This window comes from Pseudopodoces humilis, chromosome 32 (genome assembly GCF_049639895.1).
Source record: "Pseudopodoces humilis isolate 2021_Gansu_Grassland_sample_001 chromosome 32, ASM4963989v1, whole genome shotgun sequence".
In the NCBI taxonomy this organism is placed as follows: domain Eukaryota; kingdom Metazoa; phylum Chordata; class Aves; order Passeriformes; family Paridae; genus Pseudopodoces; species Pseudopodoces humilis.
The window spans coordinates 80,638-102,223 of record NC_142231.1 but is presented as its reverse complement, the minus strand read 5'-3'; the positions used below and the strand labels follow the sequence as shown (position 1 = coordinate 102,223).

Sequence of the window (21,586 nt, the reverse complement as noted above, 5' to 3'; positions counted from 1 at the left end):
CAGCGCCCGCGCGGGCTCGCAGGGAGACCCCGTATGGGCGCGGCCGCGGCGGCGCGGGCCGCGGCGTGATGAGCGTGCCCGGCGGCCAGTGGAGTGTGGGAGGCGGGCTGTGGCCGTAATTGGTAGCGCGCAGCGCCAACCGGCTGCGATTGCCGCGCCGCGGAGCGGGAGAGGCACGGATATTGACGGGAGCGCCGGCTAATCCGAGCGCGGAGGCGGCAGCAGCGGCGCGGCACAGAGCCAATCAGCGCGCCGGTCTGTCTCAAACGGGCCAATGGGCACCGCGGAAAGGCGGGGCCAGCGCCCGGGCTGCGCCCTTGGAGGGACGGCGCGGCGAATGGCGGAGCCGGCGCCATGTTGGCTCGGGCTCCCTCAGGCCCGGCCGCGCTCTCCCCGCCCTCGGTACCGCGGGTTACCCGCGGCTCTTCCCTCCCCGAGTCCCTGTTCTATGCCACGAGCGGGCTCGGCCCTGTCGCGACAGCCGCCACGGCCCTGCGACACGTCCTCACGAGCCCGCGGCGCTGTGTGAACACCCCCAGAGCCCTGTCACGACATCGCCCAGTCCTGTCACGACACAACGCCACAGCGGGGAGCCCGTGGGAGCGCCACCCTTGCCCTGGGAACCTGGCTTGGGGAGTTTGGGGGCGTTGTAGGACTTGGGGGCTTGGGGCCAAGATCCTTTATTTTCTAGAAAAATGAGCGGTTTGGGGGCGGGCGGGGCGCGGCGCGGCGGGAGGAGATCGCGGCCGGCGACACACGGAGAACGAACAGCAAGGAACACGGAACGGCTTTGGTTTCGCTTTCCAGCATTAAAACCGCCCCCTGGTCCGTGACCTTCTCATTTCCCGGTGTTTTCGGCTCAATTCCCGGCCCGCGGCCCGGGGAGGCCACGCGGCCTCGCCCCCGCCCTCGCTGGGGCTTGAGGACAACCTGGCCCTGCCCTGGCCCTGCCCTGTCCTTGCCCTTGTCCTGCTCCCCCCCGACCCTTGGGGTCACTCCGTGTCCCCTCGTCACCTGCAGCGCTGGCACCTGGGGGCAAAAGGGCCTGACAGGCCCTGCGCCAGTGCTGGGGGGACACGGGGACTGTCCCCATCCTGTCACTGGACCTGAGCCCCGGGAGCTGGGGCTGGGCTGGGGGCGTCGAGGGAGCCACGGCAGTACCTGCCCCCCTTAGACCCCCTGAGCCCGTCACTCCCAGTAGGATCCTCGTCCCAGTGACCCCCCTCCAGTAACTCCCACCATTAGGGCCCTGAAAATTACCCCTCCATTAGCACCCCATTGTCCCCAAAGCCCCCATCGGGACCCCCCCAATTAACGCCCCCAATTAACCTCTCGTTGCTCTCCACGGGGACCCGTCCCCAACATCAACATTAACCCCTCGTTGGCCCCGGTGTCCCCAAGCGCCCCCCGGTGGTCGCGGCCGGGCGGTGCCACAGGCTTTGCTGCCGCCTGGCGGGGGCGCCACAGCGGGACCCGGGCAGCGACGGGCACCGGCAGTGCCACCGGCTGTCACCGGCAGTGCCACCGGCAATGCCACCGGCAGTGCCACCGACTGTCACCGGCAGTGCCACCGGCAGTGCCACCGACTGTCACCGGCAGTGCCACCGGCAGTGCAACCGACTGTCACCGGCAGTGCCACCGGCAATGCCACCGACTGTCACCGGCAGTGTCACCGGCAGTGCCACCGACTGTCACCGGCAGTGCCACCGGCAGTGCCACCGACTGTCACCGGCAGTGCCACCGGCAATGCCACCGGCAGTGCCACCGACTGTCACCGGCAGTGTCACCGGCAGTGCCACCGACTGTCACCGGCAGTGCCACCGGCAATGCCACCGGCAGTGCCACCGACTGTCACCGGCAGTGCCACCAGCAGTGCCACTGACTGTCACCGGCAGTGCCACCGGCAATGCCACCGGCAGTGCCACCGACTGTCACCGGCAGTGCCACCGGCAGTGCCACCGACTGTCACCGGCAGTGCCACCGACTGTCACCGGCAGTGTCACCGGCAGTGCCACCGGCAGTGTCCTGTCCTGGGACCAACACTGTCACCAACCCTGTCCTGTCCCCCAACAGTGCCCCCAAAGCTGCCCTGTCCTGTCCCCGGGGTTCTCACATCAGGGTGCTGTCCTGTCCCGTGTCCCCAAAAGTGTCCCTAACGCTGTCCCTGTCCCCACCTCCCACTGGCTGCATGAGCTCAGGGGACACGGGACTTGGACAGAGGAACCCTCAGCCTTGGACTGGGGGCAAACTGGGGCGAGCTGGGGTGGGGGAGCGGGGCCAGCCTAGGGTGCCCTACCCCCGCTGCCACCTCCCGATTGTCCCCCTGGGTCCCCCCCGACAGGTCGCGGCCGCGGAGGAATCAGGGCGACGCCGGGCGACTCCCAGCAATTTTGGGTTGGGAACCGCAGAAATGCAGCGCGGCGCGAGCCAGGGCGGCCCGGCCCGGGGACAGCGACGGGCGGAGGACCGGGGGGCGGGGGGGGAATCACAGGGCCGGGGAGCCAGGGCACCTTGGGGGGCTTGGGAGGGATCGCTGGCAGCCTCGGGGGGGTCTCAGGGGCGGGGGGAGTCTCTAGCAGCCGGGGGGGGATCCCCAGGACAATTTGCGGTCGTCCCAAGGCTTGGGGGGCACGTGGGGTACCCCAGATTTGCACGGGGGGGGAGTCTTTGGCAGGTTGGAGGGGTCACGGAGCACGGTGGCAGCTTGGGGGGGTCCGTTCGGCAACCTGGGGGGGTCCTTTAGCAGCCGGAGGGGGGTCGGGCCCCCGGTGCCGCCCCCGCCGCTGCCCTTGCCACCGCTCCGGTGTGGCTTCGGCACCGCAGCGCAATGGGTGCCCCATGGCGGGGGGGGCACACGGATAGGGGGGGTGCGGTGCTGGGGGCCGCCCCTGTCCCCCGGCGGTCACCTCTGTCCCCCCGGGGCCATCCCTGTCTCCCCAGGGCACCGCTGTCCCCCCGGCTGTCCCAGGGTCTGTCCGTCCCGGCTCAGTGCCCGTGTCCCTCCCGCCCCCCCGCGGCCCCCGCAGTTATTTCCAGGGATAATTCCGGGATAATTAAAGGGTGGGAGGAAACACCGGGGCCGTGGGCGCAGCTCAACCCTGGGGCCACCCTGCCCTGGCTTCCCCGTGGGTGGGAACCCCCCAGCCCCATTCCGGGTGCCCCCCCAATCTCTGCAGGTCCCTTCACATCCCCAGTGTCCCCTCGGGTCCCTCCAGATTCCCCCACGTCCCCCTGGGTCCCCCAATATCCCGCTGGATGCCCCATGATCCCACGGGACCCCCCGGCTCCCCCACGGTCCCATGGGACCCCCAACCCCCTCCCCATGGCCCCCTGCACCTCCCACGTCCCCGCGCGTCCCCCGGCTCCTCCTGGCCCCCCCATGTTCCCCCTGCTTTCCTCCTGCCCCGCAGACCCTCCCTGTCCCCCACCTTGGGGGCGATCGCTGGGACCCCGGGGGGAGCTCAGGCCTGTTCCGAGCCCTCGGAGCCTCCCCCGGCCCCCCCCGGGCCCGTGGGCGGCCGTGGCCGGCGCACCCAGCGCGGGGGCTGCGCTATTTCGGGGCCTCCGACCGCAAGGGAAACATCCGGGGGCCGGAGAGGGCGGGCGGGGCCGGGCCGGGGGGGACACGGGGGCACACCGCGCCAGGTGAGGGCTGGGGTACGCAGGGGTCACCCCGGTGTCCCCGGGTTGGGGGCAGAATGGGGGGAGGGCTTGGGGGGACAGTGCTGGGTGTGCGCATTCCCAGTGTCCCCAGTGCCCGCTCCCAGTGTCCCCCCTCCTAGTGCCCCCGCACACACGTGGGAGGAACTCGGGGCTGGTTCCGCTTCCCCCCCAGCCCGAGGGGCCGCGGTGCTCCCGGTGTCACCGCGGGACCCGGGGGGGCGGCACCGCCGGGACCCCCGCACTGGGCAGGGGGCGTCCCCTGACTCTGGGGGCCGGGATGGGGACAGGGACACTTCCAGCCCTGTAATCTCTGTCGTGCTGAGACCCCCAAACACATCTCAGGGGGCTGAGCCCCCTCAAACTCGTGTCAGTTCCTGCCCAGGCTGATAAACGGGGGTGAATGAGGCAGAGGAGGGCAGGAGGGATGGAGGAAGGGATGGACAGACGGACAGTGGCTGGCCGGCTGCCGGAGGACGGAGCCCCCCCGGCCCGTGTCCCCCCGCCCTGGCGAGGTCCCGGCGTCCGGCCGGGTATAAATACCGGTAATTGAGGGGGCCCGGCGCGGCCGCGGGGCCGTGGGCGGCCGAGCCCGGCGCCGCCCTGTAATCAGCCCCCGCCGCCGCCCCCCCGCCGCCGCCGCGCTTTGAAGGGTCCCGGGGCACACGGGGGGGTCCCCACCGCCCCCGGGCCGGGGAGAGACCCTCACCCCAACTGACACCCCCATCCCAGCCCCGGCCGTCTGGGCAGCGCCAGACATCCCCAAAAAACCGGACGCTGGTGGGAGCGATGCTGGTGGGAGTGAAACTCCCCAAAAAACCCATGGGGTGCTCCCCCCCATCCCACGCCGGGCTGGCTGAGGAGGAGGGCTGGAGTGGCCGTCCCAGTTTGCTCCCAGTCTGTGGGCAGTGGAAGCCCCAGCGAGGGGGGGCCGGTGGTTGTGGCCTTCGGCGGCGCCGGCGGCTGCGGAGCGGAAAGCCCTGACTCAGGGCTGGGAAAGGGCCCCGCTGGCTCCGACCGGCCCCGGCGGGGGGAAAGCAGGGAAGGGAGAAAGCGAAAAGAAAATGGGAAGGATGGAGGAGTAGTAACATAAAAAAGCGGAGGTTGGAACAATTTCTTCATGGGGGGGGGGGGGGAGGGGAAACTGAGGCACGGGGGGTCCCCAGCCCCATCACCAGAGCCAGGCGTGTCCCTGTCCCCCTGCACATGTCCCCTGTCCCTGTCCCCAGCTCTGTCCCTATTCCCTGACCCCCGTCCCTGGTCCCTCCAGCCCCATCCCCGCTCCATTCACAGTCCCTATTCCCATCTCCAGACCTCTAACCCCATTCCTGGTACCTGAAGCTCCAGCCCAGGTCCGTCTCATCTCCATCTCTTGTCCCCTCCTGTCCCCATCCCTGATCCCATCCTCATCCAGCCCTGGTCCAGTTTTGTCCCCATCTCTGCTCCATTCCCATCCTTTGTCTCTCCCAGCCCCATCCCAGTCCCTCATCCCCATCCCTGCACCATCCTGGCTCCTTCTGGGGTGATGAGCACCTCTGGGTGCCCGGCTGTGCCCTCCTCCTTTCTCCTTTTGTCCCCTTTCCCCTCTCCATCCGTCTATTCCTTCTTTCCATCCCTCCCTTCCAGCACTTTTCCTATTCATCCACTTCCCCTTCCCAGCCCCTTCCTCCTCCTTTTCCTGCTATCCATCCCTTTCTCCCCCTCTCCCTCCTTTCCCTTTTCCTCCCCTTATTTCCTCTCTCTTCTTCTTTCCTTTTCCCCACACTGGTCCCTGTCCCCCATCTCCCCTCCTTCCTCCAGCTCTCAGCCTCATCTTCCTTCACAATTTTTTCTTTCTCCCCTTCTTTCATTTTTCTTCCATTTCCTTATATGTTTTTTCTTTTCTCTTCTCTCCCCTTTTTAATTTCCTTTTAAACTTTTCTATTCCTTTTCCCCTTCCCCTTTATTTCCCTTTCTCCCTCATCTCTTTTCTCTCTTTTTCTAACTTCTTTCCTTCTTCCAATTCCTTGTTATTTTTCCTCTTTCCCTTCTTTCTCTCCCTTTCTCTTCTCTCCCCCTTTTCTCTTTCTTTTCCCCCTCTCATCTTTTCCTTCCTCTTTTCCTTTTCCTCTTCCCCTTCCTCTGCCCCCCTTCCCGCGGTCCCCCGGCCCCCCCGGCTGGGGGCGGTTCGGGGCCGGGCTCCCGCTCCCGCTCCCGGTCCCGGCCCGGCCCAGCCCCGCCGCAGCGGCACAGCGGGGCGGGCGGTGGCCGCGGTGCTCCGTCCCTCCCTCTCCCTCCCTCTCCCCCCCTGTCCCTCCGTCCCTCCCTCCGCACCGAGCCCCGGCATCCCGGGACACCGGCATCCCGGCCAGCGGCACACCGCGACAGCGCGACACCGCGACAGCGGCATCCCCGCGGGCAGGACCCTCCCCTGGCGTCCCCGGAGCGTGGTGAGGACCCCCGGCACCGGGACCCTTCGGAACGGGGACCCCGGGACAGAGGAACGTGGGGTGGAGGATCCCCACTCTGGACCTTTCGGGATGGGGGATCCCTGCCCTGGGGACCGGGACCCTTTGGGATGAGGACCCCGGGATAGACGAACATGGGGTGAGGGATCCCCCTCTAGGGACAGGGACACTTTGGGATGGGGGATCCCTGCTCTGGGGACAGCGACCCCGGGATTTGGGACCCACGGGCTGAAGGACTCACTCCAGGATGGGGGAGACCCCCGGGATACAGGCCCCCCCCAAGGACAGGGACCTGTGTGGGCCCTGAGCATCCCTCTGTGGTCCCTGTGCTGGGGGACACGGGTGTCCCCTGCCCCAGCAGGGACTGCACCCTGCCATCCCCAGAGGGGGAGCGGGGAGGGGGGCGGTGCCACTGTCACCCCAAACTGTCCCTGTGGCTGGGGACAGCAGGAGGAGCCAGGCCCGGGTGTCCTCTGGTTCAGGGAACAGGGTGGCACTGCCAGGGTGGGGGAAACTGAGGCAAAGGCTGTGGGCACATTTGGGGCCAGGGACTGGGGACCAGGGATGGGGTTTGGAGACTGGGACTGGGGACAAGGACTGGGTTTTGGGACCAAGAAACTGCGGACTTAGGGGACCAGGGACTGGGGGACAAGGGGACAGGGAATGGGCAACTGAGGACCAGGAACTGGACACTGGTGGTCAGTGACAAGCGACTGGGAATTCAGGACCAAGAATTTGGGACCAGGGACCCCCAGGGCAGGGGCTGGACCCCTCCCACGCCGGGAGGGGATATGGGAGGGGTCAAGATCCCTGACCCAGCAGGAGCCGCGAAGGGACTGTCACCCACGCCAGCGGCCACTCGTGCAGCGAGCTCACACCGTCCTCAGCCCACAGCTCCCGGGGCTCCTTCCCTGCTCCTTAATTTCCCGGCGCAAGCGGAGCTGATTTATGGGAGTTTGACACTATTTTAAGCGTGCGCCTCCGTTTGCCGCTCGCCCTGGTTTTAATTACCTCGGCTCTCGCGGCAGGGCAGCGTTCCCGGGGCACAGGCCTGGCCCTTGTTATCCTTGGAAAACCGGGAGCGCGCTTGCGGCCACGGCCGGGGCCGGCGTAAAAATAGGCGCAAAAACCACGGAAAAAAAATGAAAGGGGGGTGAGGGGGGGACACCCTAAAAAAAACCCCCAAACAAACAAAAAAGCCAAAGTGGAAATGCCCCAAAGTGGGTGAAGAGTTGAATTTTTAAGAAAATTAAAATAAAGGGAACGCCGGGGGTGATGGGGGCGAGGGACTGCTCGCGACACCCCAGCCCAGCCCGTGCAGCTGAAAGCCATGACGGGTATAAAAGCAGAGGAAGTCACCCGGGGAGGGGGGAGGCCACAGCATAATTCGATTAAAAGACCATAAAGGCAGAAGGAGCCGAGACTGGGGCTGGGGGGAGGCCCTGCCACCAGCACAACCCCACAGCAGCCCCCGGAGAAGCCCCTTTGGGGGGGATGCTGGGCTGGGGGGTGATGTGATGGCCGCAGCTCTGCGGGAGGAAACTGAGGCAGAGGGGATGGGGAGCGCTGGGGTGGTGGGTGGCACCGGGGGACTGGCGGGTGCTGCTGGGTGCGCCTGCACTGGGTGTCCAGCGGGGCTGACACCCCAATACAGCTGCCCCAGTGCTGACCCCCAGGCCAGGTCACCCCCTGGCACACGGTGCCCCCCCTCGGGACCCTCAAGCCCCGTCGCCCTTTTCCACAGGCTGCCGAGTGCCATGGCCACGAGCTCCCGCTGACATCGCCCCCACGCCTCGGGGTGCCCCCACCGCAGCCATGGGTGACTCCTACGCCGCCGCCTTCCCCAGCGCCCCGGGGCTGCTGTCACCGTCCGCCAGCCCCCAGGCCTCCCCCGGCCCCTACGGCCCCGACTACGGCCCCTTCGGCCACCCCTTCCCAGCTCCCTCCGGCGCCCAGGAGGTGCTAGGGGCCCCCGTGGTGGTGGCGGCCAAGGGCCACTCCCCGGGCGAGTGCCTGCCGGGGGTGTACCCCTCGCTGGAGATGCCGCACCCCTACGGCTCCTGGTACAAGGGCGGCATCGGTGGGGGGCTGCCGGGGGGCTCCGGGCCCGCGGCCCCGTCCTGGTGGGATGTGCACCCCAACGGGGGCTGGCTCGGGGGCCCGGCGGGCGCCGAGGGGCTGCAGGGCTCGCTGCAGGGCCAGCCCACCCTCAGCCCCCCTCTGCCCAGCTACAGCTCCGATTTCGGCGCTCTGAACCCCCCTCCTTACAGCAACGCCCCCGCGGCGCCCCCCGCCCCTAAACCCACGCCGGGCGAGACCCCGAAGGGTCCCCGCGGCGGCTCCTTGGGGGGGCGCCCGGCGTGCGATTGTCCCAACTGCCAGGAGCTGGAGCGGCTCGGCGGCCCGGGGGGGTCGCGGCGGAAGCCGGTGCACAGCTGCCACATCCCGGGCTGCGGAAAGGTGTACGGCAAAGCCTCGCACCTGAAGGCGCACCTGCGCTGGCACACGGGGGAGAGACCCTTCGTGTGCAACTGGCTCTTCTGCGGGAAACGCTTCACCCGCTCCGACGAGCTGGAGCGCCACGTCCGGACCCACACGCGCGAGAAGAAGTTCACCTGCCTGCTGTGCAGCAAGCGCTTCACCCGCAGCGACCACCTCAGCAAGCACCAGAAGACCCACGCCGACCCCGGCCCCCCCAAGCCGCCCCCCGGCGCCGAGCAGCCCCCCGCGTCCCCCCGGCCGCCGCCCGCCTCGCCCGGCAAGGACGGCGGCAGTCCCGAAGCCGGGAGTTTGTTGGAGATTTGAGCCTTTTAGCCTTTGTCTTCCTCCTCCTCCTCCTCCTCCTCCTCCGCGCCGCTGGGGATATTTATTACGGGATGCTTCTCCCCCAGGCTCCCCCCCTCAATTCTCCAGCTCCTCATTAGCTATTCTAATTTATGTCTTAAATTATGGGGGAGGCTCTCCGAGCGCTCTGGGGCTCACAGGGGGGTGTCAAGGTGAGAACCCCCCTTTCTGTTTTCCCTTCAACCGCCCCCAAACATTCTTGTCTCCCAACCTTCGCCTCGCCCCCCGCACTCAGGGACAGGGTTTGGCCCCCTCCCCCGGCCTGGTTCATCAGTGCTAATATAACGTGTTCCCCCCTCTTTTTTTAGCTGCCTGCCCCTCCTGCCCCCCTGGAAAAAAGCAATAAAAGGATTGAGAGTGGAGCCGGGCCCCCCTTCTGTGGCTGAGGCCGAGTGGCTTCATCACAGGGATGGCCTCAGCTTCCCCCTCCCTGCAGGGCTCCAAGGGAAACTGAGGCACGGGGGGGACACAGCCCTGCTCAGGGTCACTGTGTCCCTCCTCTCTGGGGGTGGCAGGAGCTGAGTGGGACTGGGGACAAGCTGGGCTGTCCCCTTGTGCTCAAGGGTGCCATATGGCTGCAGTCTCCTGTGCTGCTCCCCTTTCCCAGCACCCCGTGTCCCCAGGAGCCTGTAGGGCTGTGTCCTGTGGTCCCCACGGTCCCACATCTCCCTGTCCCCATGGCCCTGTGTCCCCAAGACCCCGTCCCCCATGTCCCCCTGGTCCCATTGCTCTCTGTCTCCAACCTCAGGCACAGCCAAAGCCGGACGGATTTGTGGGTCTGACAAGACTTGTCCCCTGCCAGCCTCACACACGCGTGTCCCCCACAGCCGTGTGCATGGGAACATGCGTGTGCACAGCCCCGTGCCTCAGTTTCCCCCAGCCACATCCCAGGGCTCACGTGGCAACACTGGGCACGCGGCGGGGCCACGTGTCCCCAAGGACACCCCAATTTTGGGCGCTGTGGGCTGGCGGGGACCCTGCTGCACTTCCCCCGAGCTCCCCCTCCCCATGCCCTGGGCTCCTGCCAGCCCTTTGATGCGTTCAGCCCTGGTTTGGGGCTTTTCCTGAAAAAAAAACCCAAAAAGCCACGGAAAAAGGCAAAAGGAGGCGGAAACAAACTCCTGTGCCAGCACGAAGTGTGGGGGCAGCTGCTGGCACCCGTGGCCCGGGGGGGACAGGGATGGCAGCAGGTCCCCGTGCCAGCCCCGGGTGAGTCACGGTGGCCACGAGCTGGCCGGGACCCAGATGTCCCCAGGGAAAGGGGGAACACGAGCTGGGGAAACCGAGGCACAGAGGCATCAATGGAGCACCCGCAACTCAATGCCAGCACTCAGAGCGCGACAGAGCTGTCCCCAGGGTGGCTCCCGGGGGATTTAGAGTGGCAGTGCCACCTCTCCATATAGCCCCCCCCAAGCCAGCCACACCCTCCCCGACACAAATTTGCCCATTTCGGGAGTTTCCCCCCCAAAACGCCAGCCCTGCTGCCGCTCGCCGTGGGTGGGCCAGTGCCAAGCAGGGCAACGAGCCACGTCCCCGAGCCAAACCCCCGCCCGGCGGCCACCGAGGGCTCGACCGCCCGGAGCCTCCCAAACCACAGAGCCCAACCCCATTCAGCGACCCCCCCAAACCCCACCGGGGACCCCCCCCCTGCGCCACCACCGGCTTTTTTCCTGTCTCGCTGCCCCACCAGGGCCGGGTTGGGGGGGTCCGAGGGACGCCACGAGGCCACGCCAGCCCTGCGGTGGCTCTGATGTCGGCGCCATCCCAAATCGTCGTCTCCTATCGAACCCCGCTCGCTCCGTAACGGGCGAGGAATGTGGGGCCCCCCGCCGCAGCTCCCCCCGCCGCCTTTATTTAATATCCTGAGAAAATTAAAATAACTCTTGCGGCCGCTAAGGAAAACACGGAGATAAACACAAGAAAAGCGGGAGCCCCGGCAGAGGGGCTGGGAGCGAGCCAAGGGGGGGCACACGGCGGGAGCGGCACCCAGGGGACACGGGGAGAACGGACACGCGCACCCGCGACAGGGAACAGCGGGGGACATGCGAGCGCAGGACATCGGGATGCCCAGGAGGGGCTGCGGGACCCGGGGTGCCCGCAGGACCCGGGGGTGTCCCGGGGGTGTCCCGGGGGTGTCCCGGGGGTGTCCCGGGGGTGTCCCGGGGGTGTCCCGGGGGTCCCCATCCCGGTCCCAGCGCAGCCCAGCTCGGACACCACCCCCTTCACCCCGCCCCTCACCCCGCCCCTCGCCCCGCCTTCCAAGGGGCTCCGCCTTTCCTAAAGGGGCAACGACAGGAAAAATGTGGACCTCATTTTAATCGGTCCCCGTTACAACGAGAGAGCCGCTAAGTTACCGGTGGAGCGCGTCTGTGCAGGGGACGCTGATATTCTCTCTTCTCCGCGGAAGAGAATCCTGGAGGGTGGTGTTCTCTCCCAGTGAGGACCCCGTGTATTTCCCACGCGAGCCGCGGCCCTTTTAATTCTCCTCCCTCACGCGTGAGGGCGGCTCGCGGCGGCGATTGGCGCGAACCGGGAAGGGGTGAGGGGAGCCAAGATGGCGGCGCTAGGGGCAGAGGGCGGGGAGCGGGCGAGGGGAAGCCAGGGGGAAACCGGGTGGCACCGGGGAATCTGAGCGGGTGAGAGGCGGAGGGACCAGCAGGGGGTTTGCCGGTCTGGAGCCGGCGCATCCGCAGGGCACCGGAGGTTTCAGCTGTCGCCTCCCACCCCGGGCTCGCCCCCAGGTTCGGCGCTGCCATGTGCTCTCTGGGGCTGTTCCCGCCGCCGCCTTCCCCTGGGGATGTCACCCTGTACGAGCTCAACAACGCCCTGGTCTGCGGCCGCCTCAGCGAGCAGCTCCCGCTGGCCTTCCAGAGCCAGGTGAGACCCCCAAGTCAGGAGAGCCCCCTTGCTCCCAGGGCCGTGCCAGCCCCTCCAGCCTTGGCGGTGCCACATTTGTCACCCTCAGCTGTGGCTAGAGCTTCGTCCCCTCTGCCGGGCTCTCTCCTCCTCCAGGCACCCTCAGGCTGTTCCCTCGCCCCTCCTTGTGCCCCTTCTTTCCTCCCACCGCCGTTTGCCCCCTGCCCTGGGGGTCTCTTTTCCCCCCGGGCTCAGGGGGGCTGTGGGTGCTGCAGGTGCCCGACCTGCCCGTGCTGAGCCTGCCCAAGGAGCCCCTCAAGGCTCACGGCCGCCTGGAGCCCAGCGCCCGCCCGCCCTTCATCCACCACCGTGAGTCCCTGTGGAAGCGCTGCCTCAGCGCCTGGTGAGTCCCCGCTGTCCCCGAACAGCCAAATCTGCCTCCAGCACGGGCAGGGGGACCGGGTGGTGACCGCGCTCTCGCTGCAGGCGCGACGCCGGGCTCTGCGGGCTGCTCAGGGAGCTCGCCAGCGCCGAGGAGGAGGGTGAGTTTGGGCTGTGGAGATCTCCTGGGTCTCGCTGTCATGCTTTGGCTGTGCCCTGCTGGCCCCTGTGGGGCTGGCAGGGGCGCTGAGGGTCCTTTGCCTGGCAGGGCTGCGGTGGCTGCGCCAGGGCTCGAGCCACGCTCTGGCCGTGTGCCGCTGGCTGGCCTCGCTGCACGGATCCCTGTTCCCGCACCTCTCTGTGAGTCATTCCGGCCTGGTCCCTGCTGCTGCAGGGGACAGGGGCCAGGGGAGCCGTGATTTGGGGTGGAGGGTGGTCCCTGCCCCACTCAAACCCCCTCAAAATGTTCCTCCTGGTGATGCCCAGCTCCAGACACTGCTCCTTCCTCTGCTGGAGGACAGTGGACCCTGGGAAGGTGTTCGGGCAGCAAAGGGCTCCAAGAGGGGCCCGAATCCAGGTGGGGGAGAGGGAAAAGGGCTGGACACTGGGAGTCCTTGCTGGCAGCTCAGTGTTCTTCTCTCTCTGCAGCTGACCAGTGAGGACATGATCGCAGCCTTCTCCCAGGCTGTGGACTGGTGAGTCCTGGGTGTCCCAAAATCATCGAGCTGGGGTCTGGGGCCCCTCCAGGTGGGTGAGGGGTGGGGGTACAAGGACGGGATTGCTCTGTTTGGGTGGACTCAGCCATTAAAGACAAACATCTCCCCACTGGTTCTGGCTCCCCTGTTTTGTGTGCCCTGGTCGGAGAGAGATCAGGGTTAAAGGAGATCAGAGCCTGGATCCAATTCCAGCTCCAGGTGGTGGTCACCAGCCCCTCAGCAGAGCCCTGTGAATAATTCCAAGAAACAGGCAACTTCTCAAAGAAAACCATCCCATTGAGCAGCAGGAAGGAAGTTTAATTTCTGTGGGGACTCTGAGAAGGGTCCTTGCTAGCCCAGGGTGTGCTGGGAGGGTCTCACCCTGCTCTGTGCCCCCTCCAGGGCTGGCTGCACCGTCCGGGCCTTTGCCTGGCACCCCCACACCAACAAATTCGCTGTGGCTCTTCTGGATGATTCCATCCGCGTCTACAACTCCAACAGGTGGGGCTTTGTCCTGGGATTTGGGCAGCCCAGGGTGGGCACTGCCCTGGTCCTGCTGTCTGTGGCCTCCTTGTCCACCTGGGCATGCCTGGGCTCCCGTTCAGCCCTCCCTGCTCCTTCCCCACTCTCCCCCGAGCCTGAAGAGCTTTGCCTTTCCTTTCCCTGCGTAGCTCTTGGGCCATCCTGGGGGGTGATGACAGAGTCAGGGGGACATGGGCGGAGTGTCCTCTGTCCCCAGGTCTCCCTGCTCCCCCAGGGAATGCCAGGCCCTGCTCAGGAGAGAACTCTGCCAGCTGCTCCTGCAGCCCCCCAGGCATTTCTGGCCAGCCTGGGCCCTCTCTGGGCTGGGGACAGCTTGGTTCAGTCACACCAGGTGTGCCCTGGCTCACCTCAGTGTCACCTGGCTGGGAATTCCTGTCCCCTCCGCGGGAAGCACACGGCAGTGCTGTCACCCTGCTGTCCCCCCTCGCTGTGCTCAGGGATGGCAGGGGACACTGGCTGCACCAGGGCTCTCAGCCCACACCTGCCCTGTGTGTCACCTGTCCCCTCCCTGGCAGTGCCACCGTGCCCTCGCTGAAGCATCGCCTGCAGAGGAACGTGGCCGCCATGGCCTGGAAGCCGCTCTGCGCCTCCATCCTGGCCGTGGCCTGCCAGAGCTGCGTCCTCGTGTGGCACCTGGACCCCACCTCCCTCTCCACAAGGTGACAGCTCCCACCTTCCCTTCCCAGCTGTTGTCACCCCATTGGGGCTGGCTTTGGGACACCACCACCATCCTGCCAGCAAATCCCAAAGCCTGGTGGCCTCTCCCTCTTTTGCAGGCCCTCGTCAGGCTGTGCCCAGGTGCTGTCCTGCCCCGGGCACAGCCCTGTCACCAGCCTGGCCTGGGCGCCCAGTGGGGAGCGGCTGCTCTCAGCGTCACCCGTGGACACGGCCATGCTGGTGAGGACCCTCCTGGGGACACCCCTGGGGCCACCAAGGGACACTCGGGCTGGGCACAGGCACTGTTCCTACAGAGGCAGCTCTGGGACTTCACCTGGGCCCAAAATCTTCTCTCTGTGTTCCCTAATCCCGGTGTCACCATCATCCTCCTCGTCCCCTCCTGCAGGTGTGGGACGTGTCCACTGAGACCTGTGTCCAGCTGCAGTGGTTTGGGGGTGGTGGTGTCACCTACTTGGCCTGGTCCCCTGATGGCAGCAAAGTGCTGGCAGCCACCCCCTCGGCCGTGTTCCGGTGAGCTCCTCATCCCCATCATCCTCCATCCAAAAAGCCGACCTGGATCTCAAATACCCTCCCTGCTCCTCTTCCTGTTGTGGAGACAGAGTGGGGAATGGGTGGGTGATGGGGTTGGACACGGTGGATTTCCAGAGCAGCAGGACTGTGGCAAATTCCCAGGAATTTTGCTCCCTAAATCCTGTCTCCTGCAGGGTGTGGGAGGCCCAGATGTGGACCTGTGAGCGCTGGCCCACGATCAGGGGACGCTGCCAGGTAGGATGGGATATTCCCCCACCCAGGGAATAACTGAGGCTGGAAAAGCCCTCTGGGACCACCTAGGCCAACCCCTGGCACTGCCAAGGTCACCACAGACCTCTGTCCCCAAGTGCCACCGCGCTTTTAAACCCCTCCAGGAATGGGGATTCCACCCCTGCCTTGGGCAGCCAGCCCAAAAATTGTCCTTAATTGTGTGGAAATCTTCCCAGTATCCAACCTGAACCACCCCTGGCACAGCCTGAGGCCGTGTCCTCTTGTCTCTTGCTCCCTGGGAGCTTCCCTTGGCTGTCCCTTCCCGTCAGGGACTTGTGGAGTGAAAAGTCCCTCCTGATCCTCCTTTTCTCCATTCTGAGCCCTCTCAGCTCCCTCTGGACTTCAGCCCCTTCCCAGCTCCATTTCCCCCTCTGGACACGCTCCAGCCCCTCAGTGTCCATCTGAAACCCCAAACTGAGCCTAGGGTTCTGCTGTGCCCTTGCTGCGTGGGGCAGACGTCGCCTCCAGGGGATACCTGGGGTGATTGATTCCAAATCCTCCATTCCCAGCTGGTTCCAGGGGATCCCGTGCCAGCTGTGCCCTCCCTGGGCTGGCTGTGGGTGCTGGGGTGGCAGGGGTGGCACTGTCCCACAGACAGGGTGGCTCTGTCCCACAGACAGGGTGGCTCTGTCACACAGACAGGGTGGCAGGGGTGGCTCTGTCACACAGACAGGGTGGCTCTGTCACACAGACAGGGTGGCAGGGTGGCTCTGTCACACAGACAGGGTGGCTCTGTCACACAGACAGGGTGCTGGAGCCCCGATGGCAGCCGGCTGCTCTTCACCGTGCTGGGCGAGTCCGTCATCTACTCCTTGTCCTTCTCTGAGTACCGGGGTGAGTTTGTCCCACCTGGAGCTTCCTGAGGGCCGGGAGAGGGTTCCCAAATGATCCCATAGCATTGGGGTGAGGAGCTGGGGCACACAGGAGCTGTTTTGGGGTCTCCAAGCATGGAATCTCTGGAGTTCAGGTTTTTCCATCCCTCACTTTCAGTCACGGTTGTGGGGTCTTGAAGGGATTTCAGGGAGACTCCAGTGGGTCCAGGGCCAGCTCAGGGGTGTTTGCTATCCCTTGGCCTCCATCCCATCCTGGGACACCAGCACAGCTGCTCTGAGAAAGAAAGAAATTAATGATCACCTGGGAAATCCGATGGGATTTCTGGAGTGTGGATTTCTCCCCTTTCAGGGGAGATGCAGGGGCAGGTGGGAGGCTCCAAAACAGCCTCGATCGTGGCAGACCTGTCCGAGACCACCTTTGAGACCCTCTACGGGGAGGAGAGGTGGGTCTGGCTGGGGCACCTGGGGGGCACAGGGGGGTCCCTGCTCCTCCTGGCAGCCACCCCTTGCTGCTGGGAACAGCCAGGTGCCTCTGCCCCTTGATTTTGGGGACTTGGGCTGTTCCAGGATTGGAGGAGAGGTTCATTCCATGGTGTGGGACCCCACTGGGGAGAGGCTGGCAGTGATCATCAGAGGTGAGTCCTGCCCTGTTCCCAGTTTGGCCTGGGACCCCCACTGCCCACAGGGAAAAGGGACGTGGGGGGACAAGGGAGAGCCTCGGTGCTGCTGTCGCCCTGCAGGACACCCCGAGTCCCCGAGCAGCCAGCCGGCCGTCGCCGTGTTCCGCACCCGCAACAGCCCTGTCTTCGAGCTCCTGCCCTGGTACCACGGGGGCTCAGGGTGGATTTGGGTTCATTGCAGGGGGGTTTGGGTGGATTTGGGTTCACTGCAGCAGATTTGGGATCGGTTTGGGTTCACTGAATCCCATTAACCCCCAGGATGTGATGGGGAAGCGCTGCCCCCTGTGCTCCTCCTCCAATCCCCGTCACCGCTTCACCCCCAAATGTGCTTTGGCCACATCGTCCCCTCCCCACCTCCCCCGCTTTGGGTTGTCCTTTCCCAGTGCATCCTGTCAGATCCCGAACTGCCCCAGTTCCCTGGGAACGTGGTGTTTCCTGGGCAATAACCCCAGCTGTTCCCCCACCCCACAGTGGCTTTGTGCGGGGCGAGCGCGGTGCCCGGCCCCAGCTCATCTCCTTCCACCCCTGCTTCCCTCAGGGCGCCCTCCTGACCGTGGTGAGTCCCCCCCCGGGGCATTCCCAGTCCCAGGGGACACTGGGGGCACTTGGGAAGGGGGCTGGGATTGGGGTGAGCTATGGGGGGGTTCCAAGGAGAGGAGGTTTAACCAGACCAAGCGTTGGGTCCCGTGTTCTGGGGACAGAGGGACCCCGGAGGGACTGAGGGGCAGCGCTGGACGTGAGCCAGGTGTGCCCAGGTGGCCAAAAGGTCTGGTGGGATCCTGGCCTGGCTCAGGGGTGCTGTGGCCAGCAGGAGCAGGGCATTGTTCCTCCCCCTGGCCACACCTCGAGTGCTGTGTCCAGGTCTGGACCCCACAGTTCAGAAAGGATTTTGGGATCTGGGGCATGCTCAGAGAAGGGAATGGAGCTGGGGAAAAGTCTGGAGCTCCAGGGAGCTGAGGGAGCTGGGGACGGGCTCAGCCTGGAGAGGAGGAGGCTCAGGGGAACCTCACCACTTTCTGTGGCTGCCTGACAGGACAGGACAGCCAGGTGAGGTCTCTGCTACCAGTGACAGCACCAGGAGACACAGCCAGCGGAGGTTTGGGGTGGACTTTGGGAACAATTCCTTCCCAGAAAGGGTGACTGGACCCTGGAATGGGCTGGCAGGGGAGGCCCCATCCCCGGGGGTGTTTAAACAAAGCCTGGACGTGGCACTTGGTGACAAGGCCTGGGTGATGAGGCGGTGTCAGGTCACAGGCTGGACTCAAGTCACAAAGGATTTTTCCCATTTCTGTGCTTTGGATGCTCACCCCTGCAGTGCTGGTCCTCGGGGAAGATCTCCCACATCCCCTTTTTCTTCGTTGGTGCCCTGGAGCCCCGTGCCAGCCCCCGCCGCAGCCCCGTGCCCGTGCTGGGCAATGTCAGGGAGCAGCCGCTCTTCTCCGAGCTCTGAGCCCAGCCTGGCACCCCAGGGCCTGCCCTCCTTCCAGAGCCCCCCACTCCTGTTCAGGGGCTGGCTGTGCTGCTCCTGCCCCAATTAAAGGTGGATTTTCCCTCCCTCTCCTTTCCTCACCTTGATGGGACTGGAAGATTTTTGGGGGTGAATTTGGGAAGTCCTGTGGGTCTGGAGGGGCTCTGGGGGCTCCAGAGTTGGTTTTTGGGGTCAGAAGGAGCTTGGAGTGACCTCACAGAGCCTGTTGCACAGATCCCACTGCAGTCCATGGGACAGGGCTGCTGTTTTGGGGTCAAAGAGCCCTGTTTTGGGGAAAGGTGAGGGCTGGAGGGGTTTTGTGGGGGCAGGGGGTTTGGCCACACACTCAACCTCCAGGTTTTGTCTTCAGGCTAAACAAAAGTGAACCAAAAGCCCCAAAGTGAGCCAAACCCCTTGTGGGTTCCTAAACCCCAACCCTGGGGGCCTCAGAGTGCTCGTGCTGCCCCACGTGAGCCCCCCTGGCCCCGCAGGGTGGGAGCAACAGCTGGACCCCCCCAGGGAAGGGATTAACAGGGGGGCAGCCCAGTGAAATCCTGGGATTACACACCCTTAATCCCAGGATCACGCTACGCTGGCAGGGAGCACAGCGAGAGCGCAGGGTCCCTGTTCCCCCCACCCCAACAGCCCCAGGACCCCCAAAATTCCCCCCAGAGCAAGGGGAGACCGCCCCCCCCCCCCCCAAAAGAGCATCCAGCCCCTTCCCGGGGCCAGACAGAATCCAGGGGTGACCCGAGCTCCACACCCACCGCAGCTGCTGGGGCAGAGCTGGGGGGCTTCACCCCTCAGGCCTGCCCAGGTGGCTCCTGGGGCTGAGTGGCTCCTGCTCCTCGTGTGGCCGTCCTGGTGCCGCGCAGGGCAGCGCCCGCAGGTACTGCAGGTGCAGCCGCGTCTCCTCCCGGCTCCGCCGCACCACGCGGCCCACGCAGACCAGGACAGCCCCCAGCCACCCCCCCACGGCCACCAGCGCGGCCACGTCGGGGACCCGCGCTGTCCCCACGGCCCTCCCCAGGGTATCGTTGTGGCCACCAGCCGGGGCCAGAGGAGCCTCCCCGGGGCACCGGGAGCTTCCCCGGGGGTGCTGGGGCGGCAGCAGCAGCAGCAGCAGGAGCAGCAGCCCGGCCGCCCGCATGGCCCTGGCAAGGAGGCGTGTGAGGGGACGCGCCGTGACCCCCCCTCGGAGCTGGTGACACGTGGGGTGGCAGCAGGGGGGTGGCACTGCTTGCCGTCTCTGTGCTGTGGGGGCATCACAGCTGTCCCCAAGTCACAGCAACCCCCAAGTGTCACACGCAGCCCCCCTGGGACCGCTCAACAGCCAATGCACTGGGCACACACTGGTTTTTACTGGTGCTGGCAGCGTCTCGGTGCAGGGACATGACAGGAATGGGAACAAACTCCCAGAAAATGGAGCCAAAAAGTCTCTGGCTGGGCTGGCACCCATCCAGCACAGGGGGTGGGTGCTCTGAGACTCCCAGCAGCGGCTGCTCCCACCCCCAGCACAGCAAATCCCTTGGAGAATCTAGGATCTGTGTGAAAACGGTCCCTGCAGCATTCCTGGGACGCCACACTGGGCCCCTTTTGGGGTGTCCCAGCTGGGGAGGGGGCTCACGTGCTCTCGGTGCCCCCCCCGAGCTCCAGCGCCCTTCGGGCCATCTCCAATGCCCCCTCCTGGGTCTGGTTCCCCCCGATGAAGCCGCTGGCGTGGACAAAGATGCAGCCGGGAATTCCAGCCAGCTCCGAGAGCGCCTCGTCCCGGAGTCCCCGCCAGGCCTCGGGCAGGGGGAGCCTGTGGGGGGACAGAGGGGTTGGGAGTGACCCCGGCCCCACGGGGGGCAGTGGTGGGACCAGGGGAGGGGTCTCACCGGCTCTGGAAGCTGTGGGGGGCTGTGGGGACGCTCTGCACCCGCCACTGCCCACCCCGGTCCGGGAACAGCACGAGCTGCAGTGGCTTGGCCAGGGCCAGCTCCTGCTCCAGCTGGAACACGTGCTCCTTCCAGGGACAGCCACCCTGGGACAGTTCCAGGACCTGCCCACTGGCATCCACCTGCACGGGGGACACGGGGGTGACTCCTGAAACCACCCGGGGCTCAGTGTCCCCAAACATCCGAGTGGCCTCCGGCAGGGGTGCAGGGGCCCCTCCCCGGGAGGTTTCTACCAAAGGGATTTGGCCTCCCTACGCCCCAATTCTCCCCCAGAATTCCAGATTCTGCTGGGCTGGCTTGGCATTACCTCGAAGCGGTGCCGGACAGCCTCTTCCACCAGCGCCCTTGCCGGCAGCCAGGCCCGGTGGTAGAAGTCCAGGCGCTGCAGGAACTCGCTGCCTGCCAGCTCCATGGCCCTCCTGAACCCCGCCTGGGGACACGGGGGTCAGCAGTGTCCCTGAGCACCGTGTCCCTAAGAGGGGTGTCCCTGGGGGCTGTCCCCACCTCGGTGTCCTGGTCGGGGTCGTTCCAGCGGGGGTTCAGATGCCCCACGCGGGCACTCAGGGTGGTGCTCAGGGCGTAGCGCGGCTCCCCCGCCGCTGGCGCAATCCCGTTGTCCATAGCATCGACCTCCTCCACAAAGTTCTCGTACAGCTGGGGACAGGGAGGGGGAAAGAGGGGACAGGGAGGGGGAGCATGAGGAACAGTGAGGGGACAGCAAGACAGAGCAGTAAGGGGGCAGTAGAGGGGGGACAGGGGGAACAGCGGGGCAGAGAGGACAGTGAGGGGACAGCAGAGCTCAGCCTGGCTGGAAGCCCAAGCTGCCACAAACTGGTCCCCTTTCCCACCAAGGACAAGCCCCGGGCATGACTGTGACCCTGGCAGGGTGACAGACCCCCTGTCACCTTGTCATAGAGCGCTGTGACCACGGGCCCATCCTCGGGCTGCCCCAGGAGCCCCGCGAGGATCTGGGACCCGAAATGACAATAGACGAGCCCGGCGCTGCTCAGCTTCGTGCTCCAGGGCTTGTCCGGCCGCAGGCTCCGCATGGACTCCGTGAAGGACCTGTGGGGCCACACGGTCACCCCGCGGTCCCCCGGGGATGCCGCTGTCCCGGGGGGCGGTGTCTCACCTCTGGTGGTGGTCGTAGCGGTGCCGCCCCGGGTCGTACTCGCCCCCCACGTCCACCACCACGTCACAGGCGGCCAAGCGCTGCGGGTCCCGCGTCCGCACGATCTCCGCGTCCTGCAGGGGACACCGCGGTGAGGATCCTCAGGGCTACCGGGAACCCCCGGGAGCGGCTCCTGGTGACGAGGGACACCGGGGAGGGACCCTGAGGAAGGACAGGGGACACCGGGGCGACCCCCGGGTGGGACCGGGGACACAAGGGGGACCGCTGCGCGGGCTCAAGTGTCCCCACGTGGGACCGAGAGAGGAGCGACCCCGGGAGCCCGCACGGTTCCCCCGTCCCGTTCACGCCCCGGGCGGAACCCCGAGCCGGGCGCGCTGCCGGTGCCCCCGCACGCTGCGCCGTACCCGGTAGCGGGGCAGGAGACGCAGCAGGAAACACGCCAGCGCCTCGTCGCAGTGGAAGGTGCCGTCGTGGGTGCCGATGCGAGCGGCGGGCCCGGGGTGCGGCCGCTTGTGCCCGGTGCCGCTTCCCGCCCCGGTGGCCGCCATGACCACGGCTCGGGCGGCGCGCGCTGCCCCGCGCATGGCGGCGGGGAGGCCCCGCCCCCCGAGGCCCCGCCCCCATCAGC

The 21,586-nt window shown here is 66.4% G+C and overlaps 3 protein-coding genes across 7 annotated transcripts; 2 read left to right on the top strand and 1 right to left on the bottom strand.

The window, feature by feature from the left end:
* The first annotated feature begins 2,609 nt into the window (after positions 1-2,609).
* SP7 (Sp7 transcription factor) lies at positions 2,610-8,912 on the top strand. 2 transcript variants are annotated; one of them, XM_088068827.1, is made up of 2 exons: positions 2,610-2,619; positions 7,921-8,912. In XM_088068827.1, the coding sequence occupies exon 2, from the start codon at positions 7,923-7,925 to the stop codon at positions 8,910-8,912; it is 990 nt and encodes a 329-aa protein (XP_087924953.1). In that variant the 5' UTR covers positions 2,610-2,619; positions 7,921-7,922. The 2 variants fall into 2 exon arrangements, with proteins under 2 accessions (XP_087924953.1, XP_087924952.1); XM_088068826.1 differs by lacking the exon at positions 2,610-2,619 and having other exon boundaries at positions 7,923-8,912.
* Positions 8,913-11,270: 2,358 nt separating this feature from the next.
* AAAS (aladin WD repeat nucleoporin) lies at positions 11,271-17,974 on the top strand. 4 transcript variants are annotated; one of them, XM_088068751.1, is made up of 17 exons: positions 11,271-11,387; positions 11,693-11,828; positions 12,083-12,210; positions 12,294-12,349; positions 12,457-12,548; positions 12,837-12,883; positions 13,286-13,384; positions 13,942-14,085; positions 14,203-14,323; positions 14,490-14,614; positions 14,809-14,869; positions 15,649-15,739; positions 16,088-16,181; positions 16,306-16,373; positions 16,479-16,560; positions 16,890-16,974; positions 17,734-17,974. In XM_088068751.1, the coding sequence occupies exons 2-17, from the start codon at positions 11,706-11,708 to the stop codon at positions 17,866-17,868; spliced, it is 1,551 nt and encodes a 516-aa protein (XP_087924877.1). In that variant the 5' UTR covers positions 11,271-11,387; positions 11,693-11,705; the 3' UTR covers positions 17,869-17,974. The 4 variants fall into 4 exon arrangements, with proteins under 4 accessions (XP_087924877.1, XP_014117286.2, XP_005533306.2 ...); XM_014261811.2 differs by lacking the exon at positions 11,271-11,387 and adding an exon at positions 11,403-11,490; XM_005533249.3 differs by lacking the exon at positions 11,271-11,387 and adding an exon at positions 11,502-11,587.
* A 1,251-nt stretch (positions 17,975-19,225) lies between these two features.
* On the bottom strand, positions 19,226-21,547 carry MYG1 (MYG1 exonuclease). Its single transcript, XM_005533270.3, has 7 exons — positions 21,363-21,547; positions 20,959-21,071; positions 20,732-20,891; positions 20,331-20,480; positions 20,134-20,256; positions 19,767-19,948; positions 19,226-19,690 (listed from the first exon to the last, which is right to left on the bottom strand). The coding sequence occupies exons 1-7, from the start codon at positions 21,540-21,542 to the stop codon at positions 19,510-19,512; spliced, it is 1,089 nt and encodes a 362-aa protein (XP_005533327.3). The 5' UTR covers positions 21,543-21,547; the 3' UTR covers positions 19,226-19,509.
* Positions 21,548-21,586: the final 39 nt, after the last annotated feature.

Coding starts and splice junctions, on each gene's coding strand:
- SP7 (XM_088068827.1), top strand. CDS start 7,923: ATGGGTGACTCCTACGCCGCCGCCTTCCCCAGCGCCCCGGGGCTGCTG.
- AAAS (XM_088068752.1), top strand. CDS start 11,706: ATGTGCTCTCTGGGGCTGTTCCCGCCGCCGCCTTCCCCTGGGGATGTC. Junction 15,740..16,087: donor GTCCTTCTCTGAGTACCGGG/GTGAGTTTGTCC, acceptor CTCCCCTTTCAG/GGGAGATGCAGGGGCAGGTG. Junction 16,561..16,889: donor GTCTTCGAGCTCCTGCCCTG/GTACCACGGGGG, acceptor CCCACCCCACAG/TGGCTTTGTGCGGGGCGAGC.
- MYG1 (XM_005533270.3), bottom strand. CDS start 21,542: ATGCGCGGGGCAGCGCGCGCCGCCCGAGCCGTGGTCATGGCGGCCACC. Junction 20,481..20,731: donor TCACAGCGCTCTATGACAAG/GTGACAGGGGGT, acceptor CCCTGTCCCCAG/CTGTACGAGAACTTTGTGGA. Junction 20,257..20,330: donor ACCCCGACCAGGACACCGAG/GTGGGGACAGCC, acceptor CCGTGTCCCCAG/GCGGGGTTCAGGAGGGCCAT.